Below are 22,035 nucleotides of genomic sequence, written 5' to 3'. Positions count from 1 at the left end.
CAGCAGGTTATTGCAATAATCCAGGCCTAAGGTGATAAAGGCTTGCACCAGGATGGAGTCGTCAGAGGAAAGGAGGGGGCCTATTTGAGAGGTGCTGCAAATGTAAAATTGACAGGCCTTGTCAACAAATTGGATATAGGCGAGTGAACGATAGCAAGGCTTTGAGGTTGTAAGTCTAAGGGATTGGGAGAATGGTGGTGTGTATGTGGAAAATTCTACTTTGGACAAACTGCATTTAAGATATATACTGTAAATTCAGTTTAAGATGTCTGAAAAGGCAGTTGAACTGGAGGTCAGCAGAGATTTTGGGACAACATATCTAGATATGAGAATTAATTAGTGATAATTAAATCCATGGAGAGTGAGGAGACAACCAAGGGAAGCAATATAGAGGGAGAAGAGATGAAAGCTCAGGAGAGACCCCCTTTAGGACACCTACAGTTATCCAGTGTGATTTGGAAGAGGGTGATGCTCCAAAAATGTAGAGGAAGCATCAAGGAAAAGAGAATAATTGAAATCCAGAGAAATCAAGGAGAATAAGGATTAAGAGAAACTCATGGGGTCTGGCAAATAAGAGATCATTGGAAATCCTGGGGAAAACAATTTCAGTGAAATGGTGAAGTCATCCACCAACAGGATCTTGGGATATTCTGTTAAATCATCTATCACAAAAGGATTTTTTTGGTAAGAGGAGGGAAATATGTATCTCATCAGCATCTGTTCTTCCAAGCCAAGATCAGTCAATACAATTAACTGGAGCTCACCTGCCCTTAAGTATTGTTAATATTTACATTATGATATTCATTGGTTTTGCAACTTCGTTCTACATTCATTCTTGCATGTCTTTCCATGCTTCTCTGAATTTCTCACATTGGTTGTTTCGTCCAGCATAATAATATTTCATTACAGACCACAATTTATTTAACTACTCTTCCAATGGAGGACATTCTCTTTGTTTACAGGAATTTTTTGTTTCTATAGAAAGGGCTACTATAAATATTTTTATATATGAGACAGAGTTCACATTTTATGAAGGATATTCATAAAATGGAAAACATCCAGAAGAAGATGACCAGAATGAAGAGTGGACTGAAGAACACACCAAAAGAGAATTAAATGAAGGAACTGAGGGATGTTTAGCTAGAGGAAAGATGACTTAGGCCAGACACACCTTCAAGTATTTCAAGGGCCCCAAGGGCAGAACTAGGAGCCATGGATAGAATTTGCAAAAGGGCAGATTAGATATTTCCTTACCACTGGATCTGTAACAAAGGGGCATGGGCTGCCTAAGGAAAAAGTGAGCTTCCCATCCCTTTTAGGAATGAGTTTTTCAAGAGACTGTTGAATGATCATTTATCAGGGATGTTACAAGCTCTTTCCCAGATTGCAAGTATGTGGTACTACCTGGGAGGAAGGCTGGTATGTACCTGAAAGAACTTCATGGATTCATCATACATTTAATAAAATACGTCAACTGCTTAATCTGGTCTCTTTTTTCTCTCACCCAGGTGGCATCTGCTTCATTTATTTCTTGAAGATTCAAATTTCATCAGGTCAAGGTATGTTAATATTTAGAAACAAGTATGCTTATATTAAGGCCTACATTTGGGTTCAAATAATAAAATGTACCAGCATAGGAAAGAGAAAGAAGAAATAAGCACTTTTTAAAGTATCTATTGTGTACCAGGCTATATAAAGTACTAAAAAACTTTACAAACATTGAATCTCATTTCATCTTCACAACAGCCCTGGAAATAAGTCCCATTATTGTCCCAATTTTACAGTTGAGGAAACTGAGGCAGATAAGAAAGCTGAGGCAAATAAAGTTAAGTGTCTTTTCTGAGATCTGTAGCTAGTTTGGAATTCAGGTCTTCCTAATTTCAGGCTGGGAGCTCTAGTCACTGTTTATAGTGAATAGATGCTGCTTATAGGATGGGAGTGGAGATGTGTGGCTAGAAAAAATTTCTCATGAAAAATATTTGGATCTTTGATGAGTTGCAATCTAAAAATGGACTATCAACATAGTCCAGAAGCTAAGAAAGGGAATGTAATCTCAGGTTGTCTTTAGAAAAACTTTATTTCTAGAGCTAGTTAGGTGGAAGTCCCAATATATGCTGCCCTGTTCAGATTCTCTCTGAAATAATGTATTCATTCCTAATCACCACAATTTATATAAGTTAAATGGACTGGGGATGTTTAAACTAGAGAAAAGCAAAATTAGTATTAGAATTAAAATGAGAAAAATAGCCCCTCTCACCAAAACAATGTTTGACCATAATAACCTAGCATCATTCCACCTTTCTCTATGTCTCACCCCTCCTAAATCCATTATTGACACTCTTCCTGACCTTCATTCCCTTCATCCCCCAATGCTTTTTCAGGTTACTATTCTTGCTTGGACTTTTCATTGTCCCTTTTCTAATCTGATATTGGAACCTTCATCCTGTTATCCTATCACCGCTCATTCCTTGTCAAAACCAAGGCCTGGATTTTTCCTATAGTCCACTACTTTCTCTCGCCCTACTTGAAGTACTGCTCAGTCTTTACATTTTCCATTCTCAAATCTCAACCAAATTTTATTCTGCTATTGAAACCTTTGCCCTCTTATTCTATCACTGCTCATCCCTTGTCAAAATAAGTCCTGGATTTTTTCTATGATTCACCACCTTCTCTCCTCCTACTTGAGGTACTGCTGCTCCAACCTGGAAAAGTTACGAATACAGTCTAAATTCATGGCATCTAATTTCAATTAGGCAAGGCAATCTTTTAATTACTCTATAAAGTCAAGAAATAACTCTATAATTGATTTCCTATGTCAGAAATTATTTCAAACATCTTCTATCATAAAACTTCCCATACATTCCCCTCACTCCTCTTCCTCAATCTGAAGACATGACCTTTTATACTACAGAAAAAAATGCCATTTAATATAAGGTATCTTTTCTATCTTTTTCTTTATTTTAAAAACCCCTTGACATCATCTTTTGCTCTCTCCTCTTTTCCTTCAGTCTCTGACAATGACTGACTTTTTCCTTATCAAGGCAATGCCCTCTACCTGTATCCTAAATCCTTTATTTCATCTCCAGAGTTATGATGCTTCAACCATTCCCTCTCTAATCTTCAATCTCTTCCTATATACTGTTCTTATGTACTGCCCAGAAATACCCCATCCTTAAAAAATCCCCCAACAGACCCAATTTTAAGCTATTATTCTATATCATTCTTCTCTTTCTTAGCCAAGCTCCTAGAGGAGGCTCTCTATCCTTATTGCTTCTATATTCCCTTCTCTCACTTATTCTTCAACTTTTTGCAATCTGGTACCCAACCTCATCATTCAACCAAAACCACTCTTTTCAGATTTACCAGTAATCTATTGATAGTTTATTCTCAGATCTTGTCTTTTTCAATTATCTACTGAATGGACAATCTCTCACCTGAGTTTTTGTGACACTCCTTGCTGGTTCTTTTCTCTTTTGCAGGCTCATCAACCAAATCAAGCCCTTTAACTATGGATGTTCTGTAAGGTTCTCTGTCCCAGGCTCTCTTTCCCTCTCCTTTTATACACCAATCTCTCAGTAATCTAATCAGCTCTTATGCCTTTTATTATTTCTGTGCATATGCCTCCCACATCTATATATACAGCTCTACTCTCTCTCAAATTCTAGTCTATATCACCAATTGCCTATTGTACAATTCTAATTGGGTGTCTCATAGTCATCTTCAATTCAGCACATCCAGAACAGAATTTAGGTCATCTGATTCTACCTCTAATTTAACTCTCTACTAAACTTTGCTATTTTTATTGAAATCACCACTGCTCTATTTGGACATTTTATTTTCCCCACATTCCTAAAAGCCTTGTTAATCTCATTTCAAATATGTCATCAGATATCAGTTTGTGCCCTTCATTATTTCATAGCAGTCATTACCTTTCCCCTAGAAATAATCTAGGGGATTATCCTCCAATAAACAACTTTCCTATTTCCTCTTCACTCCATCAGTCTTCCACACTGCTGCCCAGTAATTTCCTTAAGTGAAGATTTATGTCCTTCCCCTGCTCAATAAAGCTCAATAAAGTGATTTCTTATAGGAAAAAATGTTAACTCTGGCCTTATGTGCAATCATGTCTTAAACTATCTTTCCAGATCTCATTAGCTATTACTAGTTCTTTAATATTCTCTGATCCAAACTAGCCTTCTTTCTTTCCCTCATATCTAATACTGCATTAGGTTTCCATTCCCTTCATTGACAGTCCCCACATCTAGAATGTATTTCCACATTACCTCCACCTTATAGAATCCCCATTGTCCCTTACCAGACAGCTGAAGCCCCACTTTGTGCATGAAAGCTTTTACCGATACCACTTCTCCCCCGCCCCCAGTTGCTAGTGGCTTCCTTCTCAACCCACCCTGTATTTAACTACTCTGTATTTGTATTTGTTCTTTTTACATTTATTCTATATGCAATATGTTACCATCACTTCCCATTCCAGAAGACAAACTTTTGGTGGCAACTGGGGCCTCTTCAGTTGAGGTGGGGACATCGCCATCTCCTGCTCCTAGAATTCCATCTCATTCCATCAGCTCTGGCTCTCACTTCAGCCCGAGAAAAAGGAGGACTCGAAATCACAGCCTAGCCCCATCTACGCCTACACACCCACCCCTGGCTCCCAAGACCCACAAGAAGCCAGTAATGCTGTATCCTGCAAGGCAGAAAAACAGCACTTCCCATCTCCTGAGCCTCAGGTTGCTCTTCGGGTCTGGTCTGAACGTTTCCAAGCACAAGATGGGGGCACCTTCCGCCCCTCAAAGCCATCATCCTCCAAATGGAACCTGGAAGGCTCCAGTTGTGACCCGCGAGGCTCAAGACTGCTATAGCACTTCTCTTCAACCCCAGTGGCAGCAATCTAAGAGTGCTATCTCTTGTGCCTTTTGGCGACAGTTGATAGCGAACGGGCAGAAGGGCATGACGCTTTCCCGTCCTCGTGGGAGACCCCGACACCGCCATGGCTCACCTCACTGGGTCGGCCCTCCTCACGTGGCAACCTTGGCTCCTTCAGCCCTCTCCCGCAGATGGGGAGAACACAACGACTCTATGTTTCTCCCTTTTCAGTTCATTCGGTGGCAACTGGCCACCACCACCATTGCCCAGCCTTCGAGCACTGGCTTCTTCCGGCGTCAACGTGCATCACCCCAGATACTGTCAAGCACAACACTTCCCCATCCTGAGCACAAGAGAGCACCTTCCTCCTGTGGAAAGTTAGAAGTCTCCTACATTGGTTTTGGGGGGTGGAGGCCACAGAGACCAATCCGCCGTCATTCCTCTCTCAATGAAGATTTGGAATACAGACCCTGCTACCAGCAGAGACTCTACAAATTGACTGCTTCTGTGACAATTCAGGCCTCCCCAGCATCCATTGAGAGTGAGAAAGCACAGGATACCACCACCTCCCATTCCCCAATAACTAGCTTCCCTTCTCAGCAGCCCAGCCCTCTCCTGAACCATTTTACTTGGCCAAAGGTCACAACAACACCTCCTCCAGACCCCAGCTCCCCACCTTGGACTCTACAGGCAGCTACTCCCCAAGTCATCACAGACCACCCCAGTCATAGAGTCAGAAGGTTGATAAACTTCCAAGATTTACGTGTTGGCAGTTTGCAAAGATTCAACTCCCTTCCATCCAGGACTATCATCATCCGGAGACCTCACCAACCTATGCCCAGCAGGCCACCAGTGACACTGCCACCCTCCTTTGCACTCCGAAAAAGAGCATCTTCCTCTAATGGTATCCGAGGCCCTCCCGGATTACGCCGTGGCAAGCCTATCTATGGCTATTCCCCATTCTTTAAAGATAGGCTTTCTCCTTTAGTAGCATCAGTATCAATGTATCAATCCTAGTCACCTCCAGCTTTTCAACTGAATCTCCAGATTCTAGAGCATAACAACTACTGGAGCTTACCAGAAGCCTTTGAACAGAATAATCACTTGCCTACCTTAAAGACTTCCTCCCATACATGGATATCTAAAGGAACCTAGACTCATTCCTTAATAATTTGCTAATTTCAATATCATACACCCTTCCTACCCCAGTATTAGCTTGCACTCAGACTAGAAATGAATAAATCCATCCTGTTCCCAAATCTGTTATTCTCTCCTTTTTCCCCCATTCATCTCTACTTTTCTACAAGTCTTCTACTCCAGATCCACTCCTTCCTTTGTACCTTCTGAAATGCTCTATCAAGTAATAAACTTCCTTTCATATTAAACATCTTTCCTTCTCACTTTTTCTCTCTTATGGCCCTGAAACCTGGCTCTCACTTAGAGATACTACTTCCCTAACCACCTTTTCCCTCTCTTTTAACTCTGTGTTGAAACACAGGCTGTGGTGGTTGAATTGGGAATTCTTCTTGTTCCTCTTTGCCACTCCCAGATTCCAGGTTCTCCCTCTATTACCCTTTATTCCATCACTTTAGGTTCAAGAACCATCTCCTTTAAGGTTACTTTCCATCTGCTTTCTATGTTTTGTGTATGTATCTCATTATTTTCATGCTGTCTTACCCATTAGAATGTAAGTTCCTTGGGGGCAAGGAATGTTTTTGTCTTTCTTTGAATCCCAGATGTTAGCATAGTGCATGGCAAATAATAAGTGATTAATAAATACTTGTTGATGGATTTATTGCATGTTTAATCCCAAGGAATAGAATGTCTCACTCTTGACCACTAGGGAGGATTTTTCACCTCAGCTGATCATCAATAATTATCAAGTATGTGATCCTCAGAAAAGAGCTACCACTACACAGTTACAACTCAAGAGACTTTCAAAGTACTTGTTGTATGGGAGGCTACATTCCTACTTGTGAGGTCCAACAATTCATAAGGTGGAGGAGAGTCATTTCCAAGTCAAGGAGCAAAGCTTTATGATAACCCTTAGCAAGCAGGCAAAGTTCCTAATGAACTCGCAATCAACAAGAGGAGAAATGGGATCTTTTATGGGAAAGGACTAGAGCTAAGGTGTGCTAATTATGCTGGTTGCATGTATCAGTAAATCAACTGGTAGTCATGATCATCCTATTTATACAAGATAGCCTTGAGAATTGACATCTATAGTTTAACCTCAGATTATATAAGGTAACAGTGGGCTTCAGTACAAGTTAGTTCTGTCTGTTCAAAATAATTCTGCAGAGTCACTTTGTTCCTCAATGAGACCCACTTAGATACTGAGTTGTTATCAGGGACATAGTTTTTTTTTGCTAGAATCCATTCACCCCATCATTACTACCCATGATTCTAGCTCCTGAACTTCCACTGGTATGATTTCCATTTATGAAAAAATAAAGCATTATGACACTATTTACTTTCAAACATATAATATTTAGTTAATAAGACTAAAGCAAAATTAATTGTAACATTCTTGTTACTCAGTATAATGCAAATAACAATAAAAATATTGAAGTCCATCCATAAGCCTAGATCTCCCCCTTCCACTAATGCAGTGTCCATTTAGGAGGGTGATCACAAACCTAGCAGAGAGCTTTATGAATGGTGAAAACATAACACTCAGGATAACACACAACTCTGTTGGCTTTTCAGGAACAATCTACATTACATGAAGATATTTCTCTACTACTTATTCCCTTTTTTATATTCTTTCTTAATCTGCTGAGCAAACCCAATTCTCTTGTTATCAAGCTGAAGAAGCAATAACAAGCTCTATTAATTTACAATCACCCTTAATGGAATGCTGAAAAAATTTATTGTGGCAACAATTCTTTTGTTGCAACAAGTAACTCTCTTAACCTAGATGCTACAAATCCCCTGAACAATGCAGAGAAGTCCAGGATCATCAGGATTCTGCTTTATCTAATCTTCTCTCTACCTTTTCTTGCAAAGCAAACAAACAAATAAACAACAACAACAACAACAACAACAAAAACCACTATTCTTTCTTTTAAGTGTTTTATTTTTCAGTGGACAAAATTTATTTATCTCCTTCCCATCTCCCCATTTAAAAGAATACAAAGAAAAAGAATATTTTTGTAATAAATATTCATGTCAAACAAAATATATCCCTATATTATATATGTCCAAAACTATATATTTCATTCTGCATCTTGAATTTCCCACCTACCAGTGATTAGGAGAGTAGTAAAATTAATCATCATTCCTCTGGATTCTCATTCTCTTCTTATTGCAAAACATGACACAACAAAATTCCTCAGATTAGCTCTCAAAGAAATGCAGACAAACCTCGCCAAATCCTCACTGAACAGATTACTTTGTTATCAATCAATTTTAAATCTTTTCTTATAGCAAAACAAATGCAAAGCCTCTCCTTTCCCATTTCTTCTTTTCAAACCTGAAAAGATAGTAGAAAGCAAAGAAACCCTTAAAATGTTTCACCTCTTTCAATTTGGAGATGATACTGGAGAAAAACAGCTCAAAGAAAGAGGAGTTTAGATCTCTTCCAATGATTTTCCCAGAAATTTTTTTTTATTCAGGCAGTCCATAGTAGTGCTTCTTTTCCAAACACCAAACTCCCAGAATAATACCTGAAAATGAATTCTACCAATGACTCCTTTACACTCAGTTTCTTCAAAGTTGGATATTGGATTGTTTCAAATATTTCAAATCAGAAGTTTCTGGTGATTAGAGAAGTTTCTTTTGTGAAAGAAAGGTCATATAATCCCTCTTTCTGTAAACTGCAAATTAAAAACACTCACCTTTCCAAGCCACTATAAAGTTATAAGTAACAATATTACAATTTAAATAACATTGTCACGTATTACCTTTAGAACTCTAAAAACAATCACATGCAAATAAGTTTAGGGGCCAATGTGTCTCAAGTCCTAAATAATTTCTCTACTTTAAAATACATTTTCTCAGTACATTAATTTGTGACGCAGCTATCTGCTCTTTCCAACGTCTCTATTTCAGTTTTATCTGAGATACTTTATCAGTTCTTTCATACATAAAAGTTTTTCCTGCTACTTTTAGCAATCAAAATTATGCACATATAAAAGAATTAGTACCATACTTCCTTTACAAGTTGATTTCATACTTGTTCTTTCCACAAAAATTATATTTCCATCTCTTCAGTGACTAAGTGAACTTTTTAAATGGGCAGCATTTTATAATGTACATACTGTAATCTACTTAGTGTTCCCACCCCCTCTGATTAAAAAGAAATTAAAAAGTGAATTATCTTATTTTTCATAACTGAATCTCCAGCATCTAGCACAGCACCTGGCATATAACAGATGCTTAAAAATACTTGCTTATTGATTAAAATACCTGTGAATCAATTTCCTTTAGTTTATTACTGCCCAAATCATTCCCTCTCTCTCTGAACCCTTCAATTTCTTTTTTATTGTAAGAATTATTATATATTCAATGATTATTGAATCATTACTTGCTTCCTACAAATATTCTCGGAGTTTCCCCTATCCTTAAAATATCTTCACTTGACCCTGCCATCCTGTGAAGGTCTATCTCCTCATTTTCACAGTCAAGCTCCTAGAAAAAGCTTTCTGATTTTGTTACCTCAACTTTCTCTCATCTTACTCACTTCTCAATTTCTTATAAATGGATTCTGACGTTATCATTCAATTGAAACTACTCTTTCTAAATTTACTTATATTGTGATGGAAGTAAAGATAGACTGAAGCATAATTCATTTATTATTTAAACTAGTTGTAGCCAATAAATGAGGTCAATAACTCCTTAGTAGTCAAAGACCACCTGAGTGAGAGAGGGCAAGATCTTTTTTAGTGATTAACAGGATGACAGAGCAAAATATCTTGAGCAACATAGTTATGTATTCTTCTAGTTGGCCATAAAGTTATTAAAAACACACACAAAACCTCTGATATCAAATTGCTATTATGATTGTTTGGACATCCCCTTCTGAAATCCCTGTGACCACAAATAAGTTGCATGGTTTGATCTCAAGACAAAGATAAAATAATCCTGATTGGTAGACATTTCAATGAGGAGATAGGATAAATGACATCTTAGTTCTTCTCCATGATATCACTGAGAGATGAGATAAGTTCTCAGGTGATGGCATTAGTCTACAGGTGATCAGAGTTGCTATCACAGTTTAGATTGAAGAGATCAATCTTTAAGCAAGTTTCTCCAGAATATGGTTAAGTGGGTGAAGTTGCAAAGGTGAAGATATAAGTTTCCATACAAGAATGGAGGTACTAGTTTCAAGATAAAAATTGTGAGATAAGTGACCTGACATTGCCTGATTAAACCTTACAATGAAGGGAAATATTAAATCTTTATTTTAAGTCTTAACACAATTACAAATCATTTTTCAATTTCACACATTTTCATTGCTGAATGTATTGGCCTTTTCTCTGTCTTTATCCTTCTAGACTTAAGTATCATTTGACACAGCTGACCTTTCTTTCTCTACAATCTATTCTTTTTGAATTCTTATAATTACTGTCTCTTCACTTCTTCCATTCTTCCACACCCCAGACAACTGAATTAGGTGATTTGCCCAGGTGACTCAGCAAATAAGGGTTTGAGACTGTATCTAAAATCAGATCCTCTTGACTTCACAATGTGGGCTCTATCCACTGCACCACCTAGCTGCCTTTCCTTTTCAATTTACTCTTTAGCCTTCTTTATTGGGTAATCATTGATATAATGCTCTATAATTGTAAGTATAATTCACTTTACATTTGCTTACATTTGCTCCCTTGTGAAGTCATTGGCTTCCATTGGTTTGAATATAATTCCTCTGCAGCTTATATTTAGACGTAAATGATTCAATAGAAATCAAAATCTTATCAAAGTAAATGTTGAAAACTATTAAATAAAAACCTTCACAACTTATCACCTTTCCCTTCCAAAGCTACTAGTTACTTAGCTTTACAAACTTGGAATCAACCTTATCTCCTCATCTTCACCCACATATCCAGTCATTGACAAATATTATTAATTTTTAACTCGACAACATTTCTTGAATCTTTATTCTAAACTTCAAGTCCTCCTCACCTCTCTCTTGGATTACTTCTTTTTTTTAAAATTATAACTTTTTATTGACAGAGCCCATTCCTGGGTAATTTTTTACAAAATTATCTCTTGCACTCACTTCTGTTCCGACTTTTCCCCTCCCTCCCTTCACCTCCTCCCCTAGATGGCAAGCAGTCCTATACATGTTAAATATGTCACAGTGTATCCTAGATACAATATATATGTGCAGAACCGAACAGTTCACTTGTTGCACAGGAAGAATTGGATTCAGAAGGTAAAAATAACCCGGGAGGAAAAACAAAAATGCAAACAGTTTACATTCATTTCCCAGTGTTCTTTCTTTGGGTGTAGCTGCTTCTGTCCATCATTGATCAATTGAAACTGAGTTAGATATTCTCTTTGTCGAAGAAATCCACTTCCATCATAATACATCCTCATACAGTATCGTTGTTGAAGTATATAATGATCTCCTAGTTTTGCTCATTTCATTTAGCATCAGTTTATGTAAGTCTTTCCAAGCTTCTCTGTATTCATCCTGCTGGTCATTTCTTATAGAACAATAATATTTCATAACATTCATATACCACAATTTACCCAACCATTCTCCAATTGATGGGCATCCATTCATTTTCCAGTTTCTAGCTACTACAAACAGGGCTGCCACAAATATTTTGGCACATACAGGTCCCTTTCCCTTTTTTAGTATCTCTTTGAGGTTTAAGCCCAATAGTAGCACTGCTGGATCAAAGAGTATGCACAATTTGATAACTTTTTGAGCATAGTTCCAAATTGCTCTCCAGATGGCTGGATGTATTCACAATTCTACCAACAATGTGTTAGTATCCCTGTTTTCCTATGTCCTCTCCAACATTCTAGCCAATCTGACAAGGGTGTAGTGGTATCTCAGAGTTGTCTTAATTTGCATCTGAAATAGCTTCTTAACTTAACTGGATTCTCTGTCTTTTATTTTCCTCTATAATTCAGCCTCTACTTTGGTGCAGAAATCTGACCATACCGTAATGCTACTTAACAAATTCCAGAAGCCTCCTATTATTTCAAGCTTGATAAAAGAAAATATTTTCTAATAATTAGAGTTAAACAAAACTAGATTGGTAGCCTCATGAGGTAGTAGATTCCCCTTGGAAAGGAAAACTGGACTTCTTCAAGCAAATGCTATATGACCACTTGTTAGGTATTTCATACAAAACATTCTTTTTATTTTAGCAATTTGATTAGATGGCCATTAAAGTACCTTTAACTTAGAAATTCAGTTGTTCTATTATTTGAAAAAAAAATTTCACAATGATAAGATATATGCAAGTTAGTAGTTGTACCTATGAGGGGAGGAATCCTCATATTGTTAAGCACATGAATCCAGCAAAGGATTTTATTGAAGAATGCATGATAATAAAAGAGAAGTTATTAGTCTCTAGATATCCCACAGGCAAATGGTAAAAAACAAAATAAAACAAAGAAATTCTATCAGTCCTATTCTGCATAATGTCTTGACATATACATTCATTGAAAGATGTTTCAGGCCATCTGTGAAAATACAGTCTTCTACTTATAGAACAATTTCAGTATTAACCAAAAACTAATTTGCATTCTGTAACACAGTGAATTACAGTCACTAGATAATCCACTTTTTGTAGTTGTTGAACTTTTGTAAATCTTCCCTAAAGCAATCAGTTTTTTCTTTCTCTTACTAAACTTTAAGGACCACTTCTCATTTACATATAGCATATCCCTCACTAATCAGAATACATCCTAAACTTAACATCAATGAGAAAAATAAAAAGAAACAAAACTTTAGATTTCAAAAGTGTCTAGATATTTTCAATCTACACCAAGGTTTGTGTTGGAGTCCTAATGTTTTTTCTAATTTCATACAATCTGTTGTCCACAATGGGGATTCCAATACACTTCTAGTAATCTACACCATGGAAGCAATATTTGTGCAATCAAATTCAAAAATATTTTCCTCAAGTTCTTAGGTAATGATTCTATATGTAATGGGAGCATATTTTACCTCTGAATCTGAGCTGCAATTACATGGACTCAGGTTAAAAGATCTATATCCTAATAAAATAATAATTACAAAAACAAACCTTACTTATAAGATAATGAAGGCATTTATTTCAGAGATCAAACTGTAATGGGTATCAGTTTTGGCGTTATTTTAAAGTCTCTTCATGGGCAATCTCAAAATAAACCGACTAAATCTGTATTTGGGCTGCTGCAGTTTAATATTTTATGTATGTGTATATACATGTATATATATATATTTGTTTATACATACACACATATTTATGTACACATATATCTATCATATATGTATATATGATTATCAAAAATATGTATACGTGTGTGGGTGTATGAAAAAGTTACAGTGGCATGCTTTTCATATTTTCAGAAGACTCTGAACTAGAGGAGATAATGAACACTTTGCATGACAAGGTCAGAATCCCACAAGATGTCCGTAGAATGGATAGGACAATGGACTTAACTCAATGATCTTGATGAATAACTCATAAAATTAGAGCTACAAGGGATGGTAGTGGTTATCTAAACCAATCTCCTTATAACACAGAAGAATAAAAAGAGGCTCAGAGAAACTGAATAATTTATGCAAGGGTATATTTAGGGGATGGTTCTATCACAAGTAGCAGAGCTAGGATTCAAGTCCAAACTCTGTTATTGTGTGTTTTTTTACTTTACTAAATTCAGAGCTCTTCTCACTGTCAATATGCCTCCATGATGATGATGATGAAAATGAAGATGATAATTATGATAGTGATGTGTGAGTGGGAGGACAGATGGAATATTTTGCATTTTGCAAATTGCTTTATAATGGAGCCTTTCAACAATCCTAGGAGTAGGTACTACAGGGATTTTTAATGGTCATTTTAGAGATGAAGAAACAGAACAGAGAAGGAAAAGAGTTGTCTATAGTCACACAACCAGTAAGTATTCATGAAAGATTTAAAACACATACCATCTTGATTTTTTATTATTATTATAGCTTTTTTTTGACAAAACATATGAATGAATGGTTTTTCAACTATGATCTTTGCAAAAACTTCTGTTCCAACTTTCCCCTTGCATCCCTCCACCCCCTCCCCTAGATGGCAGGCAGTCCCATACATGTTAAATATGTTAAAGTATATGTTAAATACAATATACCATCTTGATTTAAAGCCCAGGATGCCATCTATTATGCCAAAAGTATGATAAAATATAATTAGAATAGAAATAAAATCCAACCCTTGAATTCAAAAGTACAATTATACAAGAACAGAAAGGAGAAGAGCATGGCTAGAAAAAAAATTTATGGGGGAAAAAATCCATGCAGGTTTTATCATATGTCAAGCTTGTAGGAATTAGTGATATATGGCAGATAAAATAAATGCAATCTTAGATTTCATTAAGAGATGCACAATTAGTGCTATGTGTCAGACGTAATCTAGGACAGTTCAATGGTACAGTGGATAGAGCACCAATACTGGAGTCAGGAACACCTGAATTCAAATGTGGCCTCAGATACTCACTCACTATGTGAACCTGGAAAAGTCACTTAACTCTGTTAGCCTCAGTTTCCTCATCTGTAAAATGAATTGGAGAAGAAAATGACATCTCTCTCAAAAAATAGGATTACATCAGAGAAATGCAAATTAAGACAACTCTGAGGTACCACCATACATCTCTCAGATTGGCTAAGATGACAAAAAGATAATGATAAATACTGGAGGGAATGTGAGAAAACTGGGACTCAATACATTTTTGGTGGAGTTGTAAACTGATTCAACCATTCTGAAGAGCAATTGGAACTATGCCCAAAGGGCTATCAAACTGTGCATACCCTATGATCTAGCAGTGTCTCTACTAGGTCTATATTCCAAAGAGATCACAAAAAGGGAAAAGAACTCACATATGCAAAGATATTTGTAGCAGCCCTTTTTGTAGTGGCAAGTAGAAACTGACTGCCCATCAGTTGGAAAATAGCTGAATAAGTTATGGTATATCAATGTTATAGAATATTATTGTTCTATAAGAAACAATCAGCAGGATGATTTCAGAAAGACCTGGAGAGACTTACATGAACTGATGCTAAGTGAAGTAAATAGGACCAAGAAAACATTGTACACAGCAACAAAGGATTATATGATGATCAACTGTGATGGACTTGGTTCTTTTCAATAATGAGGTGATTTAGGCCAATTCCAACAGAGTTTAATGGAAAGATACGTCTGCATCCAAAAAGAGGACTGTGCCTTCCCTGTCCCTCACACTAAGCCTGAGGCTGGTTCCACTGAAAGAGTTACCTTCACTCTCTGCTAGTTCTGGAAGATCTGAGAGTTCTAGTTTGTTTGGATAATTAGATTCTTTCCAATGCAAAGGGGATGGTCTCAACCAGTGGGGACCGAATGCAGATGACAATATAATATTTTCACCTTTTGTTATTATTTGATTGGTTTTTTCCTTTCTCATTTTCCCTTTTTTTTGTAGCATGATAAATATGAAAATATGTGCAGAAGAATTGGACATGTTTAACATATATTGGATTACTTGCTATGTAGGGGAGAGAGTGAGAAAAAGGGAGGGAGAAAAATTTGGAACACAAGGTTTTTCGAGGGTGAATGTTGAAAACTATTTTGCATATATTTTGAAAATAAAAAGCTAGTATTAAAAAAAAAGAAATAGGATCATAGTTGGACATGACTAATTAACCCAAAAAAATTAATTAAATAAAAATGCTAGATACTATACTGATTTAAATATACAAAGAAATGCAAAAAAAAAAAAAAAGTAAATTTAAAATAAAAAAAAACAAAACAATCCTTTCCTCCCTTCTATCCAGGGAGACACAATATAAATAAGCAGGTACATACAAAACACAGAGTACATGCAGACATTCTTTTAGGGCAAGTGTTTAGCAACTGGGAAAACTGTGAAAGCCCTCTTATGAAAGCTGGAATTTTGGATGAGTCTTGAAAAATATAGGGAAACTGTAATGAATATAGGTGTGAAGGATGAAACTTTCTAGTCATTGGAGAATTCATATAAAGGTATAGAGATGGAAGATGGAGTGCTGTTTCTACAAGTAGGCCACTGTTATTGGATCATAGAGTGCATGGAGTGGTGTGTAGTATGAGAAAACTTTAAAGGTAGGAAGGAGGCAAGTATTGAAAAAATTTAAATGCCAAACAGAGGATTTTTATACTTGATTCTGGAGGATATAGGAAGCAGTTGGAGGTTTTTCAAGGAGGTGTGGCAGGGTATGTGACATGGTCAACCCTACATTTTAGAAAAATTACTTTGGAAGCTAAGTGGAGGTTGGATTTGGTATTGGGAAGAACTACATCCAGACAGACAAGTTTTAAAGGTTGTTTCAGTGGTTTAGTCAAGAGGTTCCAAATTAGGCTGCGTGAATGAAGAGAAGTGGAAACAAAAAAGAAGAATATCACAGACTATGGTCTCAAGGAACTTAAAATAAAGTAGAAAGCATAAGTAGAATAATGTCTGTGATAGGGTTTTTTCCCTCAAAAGACTAAAAATTGTGAATGGACAAATTTGAAGGAGAGAATCCTTTGAACTGGGACAAGAGGAAAGGAATAAGGAAGGATTCGATTAGAATGTAAACTCTTTAGGGACAGGAGGACTGTTTTGGTTTTCTCCTTGTATCTTCAGTGTTTGGTACACCGTATCCACTGAATAGAAAAGGATCCAAGCAGGGATGAGGAGGCAGTGGGCACAAGGCAGTGGGGGACAGCATGGATGCATAGAGCAGAGGATGACAGGGTGAGAAAGAGAAGCAAGACTTCCCAAATATGACTCATGACAGAATACTTTTCCTACTCTACAAAATATTTACTTTTATAAATGTTAAATAAAAAATCACTTATAGTCTTAGAGCACTGATAAGTTAAGTGATTTTCCCTGGATCACACAGCTAACCTGTATCATTGGCAGAACTAGAATCCAGTATTTCTGGTTCCAAGGCCAGCTCTTTATCCCCTGCCATATCCTTGCCTCTCTAAAAGTACCAGTAAAACATTTAAAATCCAAAGAAAAGGAAGCCCAAAGAGCTTATTTTTGAGGTGCTATGCAGGTACAATGGATAGAGCATTGGATCCAGAGTCAGAAGAAACTGAGTTCAAATCCAACCTCAGATGTTGTGTGACCTTAAGAAATTCACTAAACTTTTGTCTGACTCAGTTTAATAACCTTTAAAATGGGCATGATAACAGCATATAACTCCCAGGTTGTTGTGAGGATCAAGTGAGATAATATTTGTGAAGTGTTTTATAAACTTTAATGTGGTAAATAAATGCTACCTATAATTGTACTTATTATCCATAGGCAGGTTGTAAGTAGCTGCTAAAGAAATTTATGTTATCAATGAAAGGCTGGGGAAAGGGGATTGGGAGGAGCAATGGAACTAACCTTGGCTCTGGAGTCAGAGGAGGGAGAATCAAGCCCCACTTTTGATATTTACTGACTGTGTGAATCTGTACTTGGCACTTCTGCACTGTGGGCTTCTCATTATCTAGAAAAGAAAGAGTTCAGAATGATCCCTCCAGCTCTAAGCATGTAATGCTTAATCCTATATTTTGGATGAAATTACTGTTGTTAAACTTTCACTGGACCTTCCCTCTCTGGATAATAATACTTTTATTCTCTCTGTCTCTATGTCTCTCTGTGTCTCTCCCTGATTCTCTTTGTGTGTCTCTGTCTTGCTCTGTCTGTCTCTCTTTGTGTGTCTCTCTGACTCTATCCCCGTTTCTGTCTTTCTGTGTTTCTATGTCTCTCTGTGTCTGCCTGTCTGTTTCTCTCTCTCTCTCTCTCTCTCTCTCTCTCTCTCTCTCTCTCTCTCTCTCTCTCTCTCTCTTTCTCTGCCTCTGTCTCTCTCTCTCCTTCTCTGTCTCTGTATCTCTGTCTCTATCTCTCTCTGTCTCTCTCTCTCTCTCTCTCTCTCTCTCTCTCTCTCTCTCTCTCTCTCTCTCTCTCTCTCTCCCCCTCTCTCTCCCTCTCTCTCTCTCTCTCCCCTTCCCCCCTTGTCTTCTAAGTAAAGAAGGCACCTGGTCTCAATCTCACCACTGATTTCTTGGCAGAGAGTTTTCTCCTGTTCCATTTCAAATCTGTGCTGGGTTTTCCCTCCCTAGGCAGCCTGGTGGCCCTTCCTATCAGGAACTCACTGTACTGGTGTCGAACCACACTAAGACTTTGATACTTAGAAACATACAGACACTCCATTGACTTTAACCATCCTATAGCTCAGAACTCCAAAACTCAAGGGATCCACTTCTGCCTCCCGTTTAGGTAGCAGGGATTACAAGGGATCCTATCCTTTTATTTGTCCACATTTTCATCTCTGTAATACTTTTAGACTCTAAGCTTCTAATGGGGTACTTCAAATCCTTCCCATCTCCTCAAAACCCTCATGGCCATGACCCCCTGCCTCCTTGGTTGTTAGCAGAAAACCTGGCCTACTTTCCTGAGGAGATCAAAGCTGCCCTTCCAGTTCCCTTACCTCGGAGATATCATGCCTCCCAGATGCATTCTATTTTCTTGTTCCTTTGTTTCTGGGAAAGAGATAGCTTCTTTCCTTGCCAATGCCAGCACCTTTACTTGTGCCCTCCATCTTGGCCCTTCTCATCTCTCTAGAATAGGCCCCGGAGACCATGACCTGACCCTCCACATCCAAATAATCAGTTTCTCTTTGACCAATGGCTTTTTCCTGGCTGCCTATAAACCCATAGAATATTTAGAAATCTCTCCCTTGATTCCTCAAGTTATCATCACATATCGGTACTTCCTTTAACTGTCAGAGTCCTAAAAAAAGGCTTGACTCTGTCCCTGAACCCTTCCCCTTCTGTTACATTATTACTCTTTTTTTCTTTTTTATTTCTTTTGTTTAATTTTGATCTCTTCCTTTTTTTCCTTTTTTTTCAATCAAAAAGCATGTCTTTTCTTTTCTTCCCACTGCCTTGGAAAAGAAAAAGAAAATGCCTGTTAGAAATAGAATGGTGTCATCAAATGAAACAAATTCCCACATTGGCCATGTATAAAAATGCATGCTTCATTTCCTTTTTGTTTTTTTTTCTTTTCTCATGTTGCAGATATTGATGAATGTGGAGGGCGCATACCAGTCATGTGTGGTCCAAATGCAAAGTGTGTTAACACTCAGGGAAGTTTCTACTGTACCTGTATTGATGGATATATACTTCCTTCTGGGAAGAAGATGTTCCAAAATCCCAGTCTGAACGATTGTGCAGGTATTCTTTGCATTCTTTGAGTAGCTTGGGAATCAATAAAGAGCTCTTTCTGCTGAGGCTGAAAGCAGAAAAGTCTCTTCTTGCACGAGAGTGCCCTTCATCTGCTCACGGGGGCCATCTCTGACCTTCTCCTTCCTCTCCCTCACTCAGGCGCCTCTGCTCAGTGTCCTTAGCTCCTCCCCACATGGGCCACCTCTAATTCCTGGGAACTCTGCCCTTTTCCCTGTTCTGTCCATCCCAGCTCAGTCCCCTTCAGGAAACCCATTTCAGGTGCTTTGCTCAAACTCTGGCTAGGGCTGGAAAGGGTTGTTGCCCAAAAGAACGACTGAGGCTACAGGGCTCTGACCTGCCTGGCAATGCTGCTTCCTTTGAGCTGATATTGAGGAGACAGAGAGAGGAGGAATATTTGGAGGAGACTAGACAGTGACTTCTCTACCCAGGCCCTGCCAACTGTGCTCTTAGAAGGAGGTGCCTGAGGTACTGAGAGCCTGGGGACCCTGGAGACTCTTTGAGCTAGTGTGGAGCTAAGGGGAAATTGGAACCCAGATCTTCTTCACTCTGTGCCCAGCTGTCTCTGCTTTCTGCCACATCCCCTCTCCTTTCCAGTAGCCTTTATCTTCCCCCTGTCCCTATGACATGGACCATCTTATTTGTTGTCTTGCATCCTTTCTCTCCCCACCCCCATCTGCTCTATCCTAGCTAGAATTCTCACTTGGATCAGTCTACCAGAGGCCAGCAGAGCGGCTCAGATCTGATGATGCAGCAGCACAGGAAGGTGGATTCTTGTAGGTCCTAGTTTCTGAGGGAGAAGGAGCTGAGAAGATCCATGGAGGGCTCTGTCCTTCCTATTCCCTGCTTTGCCTTCCCTGTCCCTCACACTAAGCCAGAAGCTGATTCCACTGAAAGAGTTACCTTCACTCTCTGCTAGTTCTGGAAGATCTGAGAGTTCTAGTTTGTTTGGATAATTAGATTCTTTCCAATGCAAAGGGGATGGTCTCAACCAGTGGGGCAGATTTTGAAGGTAATGGCCTTCATACAAGATGCGGCCTCCCTCCTCCCCAGATGGATGAGCCCCTCTAAGGCCACAGAGCCATGCTTTACCCCAACTGGAGAGCAGAGCATCTGGGTGAAGGCTGTGGGAGTCCTCTGCCAATGTGCAAGAAAAGGCATCTTTGACACATTTATTATGCATCAGCAATTCAATAAATATTAGACTGTTGGGTCAGATGACCTCTAGATTCCCTAACAACTCTTTTTCTCTGGTCATTTTAGGTGTGTTTCATTCTCCATGACTCCATTTGGGATTTTCTTGGCAGAGATACTGGAGTAGTTTGCCATTTTGTTCTCCGGCCAGTTTGACAGATGAGGAAACTGAGACAAACAGGGTTAAGTGACATGCCCAGGGTCACATAGTCAGGAAGTATCTGAGACCACATTTGAATTCTGGAGGATGAGTCTCTGTGGTGTTTTTCTTCTTTAAAATACAAAGGTTCTCTCTGGGAGCAGGTTTCTTGGGGAGGTTTTCTGGAGGCAGCCTTAGTTTCAGTTAAAAGTAATAATCACCCAAATGTAGCCAGGTGCTAAAAGTTCTGATCTTTTATTGTCTCCAATATAACCCGGTTAGTTATCTTAGAGGCCTCTCTCTCTCCTTGGTTCTAAGAGCTCTTGCAGCTTTGTCCTTTGCTTCTGGCTCTGCTTTCTTCAGCTTCCAGCCAGAACCAAGGTAAAAGTTGTAATGAATCTTTCTTGCCTCTGAGAGAGAGAGCTTCTGGCTGAACTCACTTGACGCTCCCCTTTCATTCTAATTCAGCTGAACTCCCTTGACTGGCTCACTGAAGTTCTATTTATGCGCCTTCTCCAAAAGAGTGGGATTATGGGTTTCCTCCCAGAGTGCTCTCTGCCCCTAAGAGCTTCTTGCTTATATAAGCTCTCTAAAAGTTTCTATCAATTCTACTTAGTACCTTGTTTCTTCTGGCCCATAACATCTCCTTGTAAGATCAGATCAATCATACTGAACCATGCTAAATTAGATAATTATTGTCTCTATCAACACTAATGACTTAACAGTTTGTAAAGATTCCAACATCTCCCGCTTTCTTTTGTTTTAGAACATAAGGTGGTCATGACCTCTCTGACTTCTCAAGGAGGTGAGAACCCCAAAAAGGTGATCACACCTTCCCTGACTGCTCAAAAAAGGAGTGAAAACACCACAAAAAGAAGGTGGTCACCCCCTCCCTGACATATCAGGAAGGGAGATGAAAACACCAAAGGAAATAGAAAATCAAATCAGATTAGCGGGTTTCTAAAGGGGCTCACTTGAAACAGGTATGAAACAAGGTGTACATAAATCCATTAATATGGAGGCATTACATAAGCACACAGCAATATAACGCAGGCTAGTAGTGATGTAGCAAATAACATGAATCAACATGAGAATTTATACATGTCCAAAAGTCCTAGAAATAGTCCAAAAGGAATCTATTGTCCATTAGTTCCTGTGCCAGGAATCCAATAATTCCTGTAAGCTTTGAAGTACTGCAATAGTATCATCAACAATTTTTCATCTCAAGGAATCCAATGATTCCTGTTGAAACAATCTCATCTTATGTTAGGGAATCCAATGATTCCTGAAGATTTCAAAGCTCCTCCAACAGTCTCACTGTCAGCCATGATCTTTCAGTGTCAGATGTTTCTTAAATCTTCTTTGTTTTGAGGTTTTTCTCTTTTTCTGTCTTTCGCTGATGGACAAGGCGAATATGGATCGTTGGCACCC

At 38.3% G+C, this 22,035-nt stretch overlaps 1 protein-coding gene across 6 annotated transcripts in view; it reads left to right on the top strand.

Moving 5' to 3' along the window:
- The window catches only part of LOC127544845 (adhesion G protein-coupled receptor E3-like), a 214,069-nt gene that overhangs the window by 5,892 nt on the left and 186,142 nt on the right, over nt 1-22,035 (top strand). For all 6 annotated transcript variants that reach the window (XM_051971708.1, XM_051971711.1, XM_051971709.1 and 3 more), the window contains exons 2-3: nt 1,509-1,559; nt 19,107-19,262. In XM_051971708.1, coding sequence (XP_051827668.1) covers nt 1,509-1,559; nt 19,107-19,262 — 207 coding nt within the window. The remainder of the gene's footprint in view (nt 1-1,508; nt 1,560-19,106; nt 19,263-22,035) is intronic.

The sequence above is a fragment of the Antechinus flavipes genome, chromosome 1, assembly GCF_016432865.1.
Source record: "Antechinus flavipes isolate AdamAnt ecotype Samford, QLD, Australia chromosome 1, AdamAnt_v2, whole genome shotgun sequence".
NCBI classification, from domain to species: Eukaryota; Metazoa; Chordata; class Mammalia; order Dasyuromorphia; family Dasyuridae; genus Antechinus; species Antechinus flavipes.
This window is presented reverse-complemented; position numbering and strand designations above follow the sequence as displayed.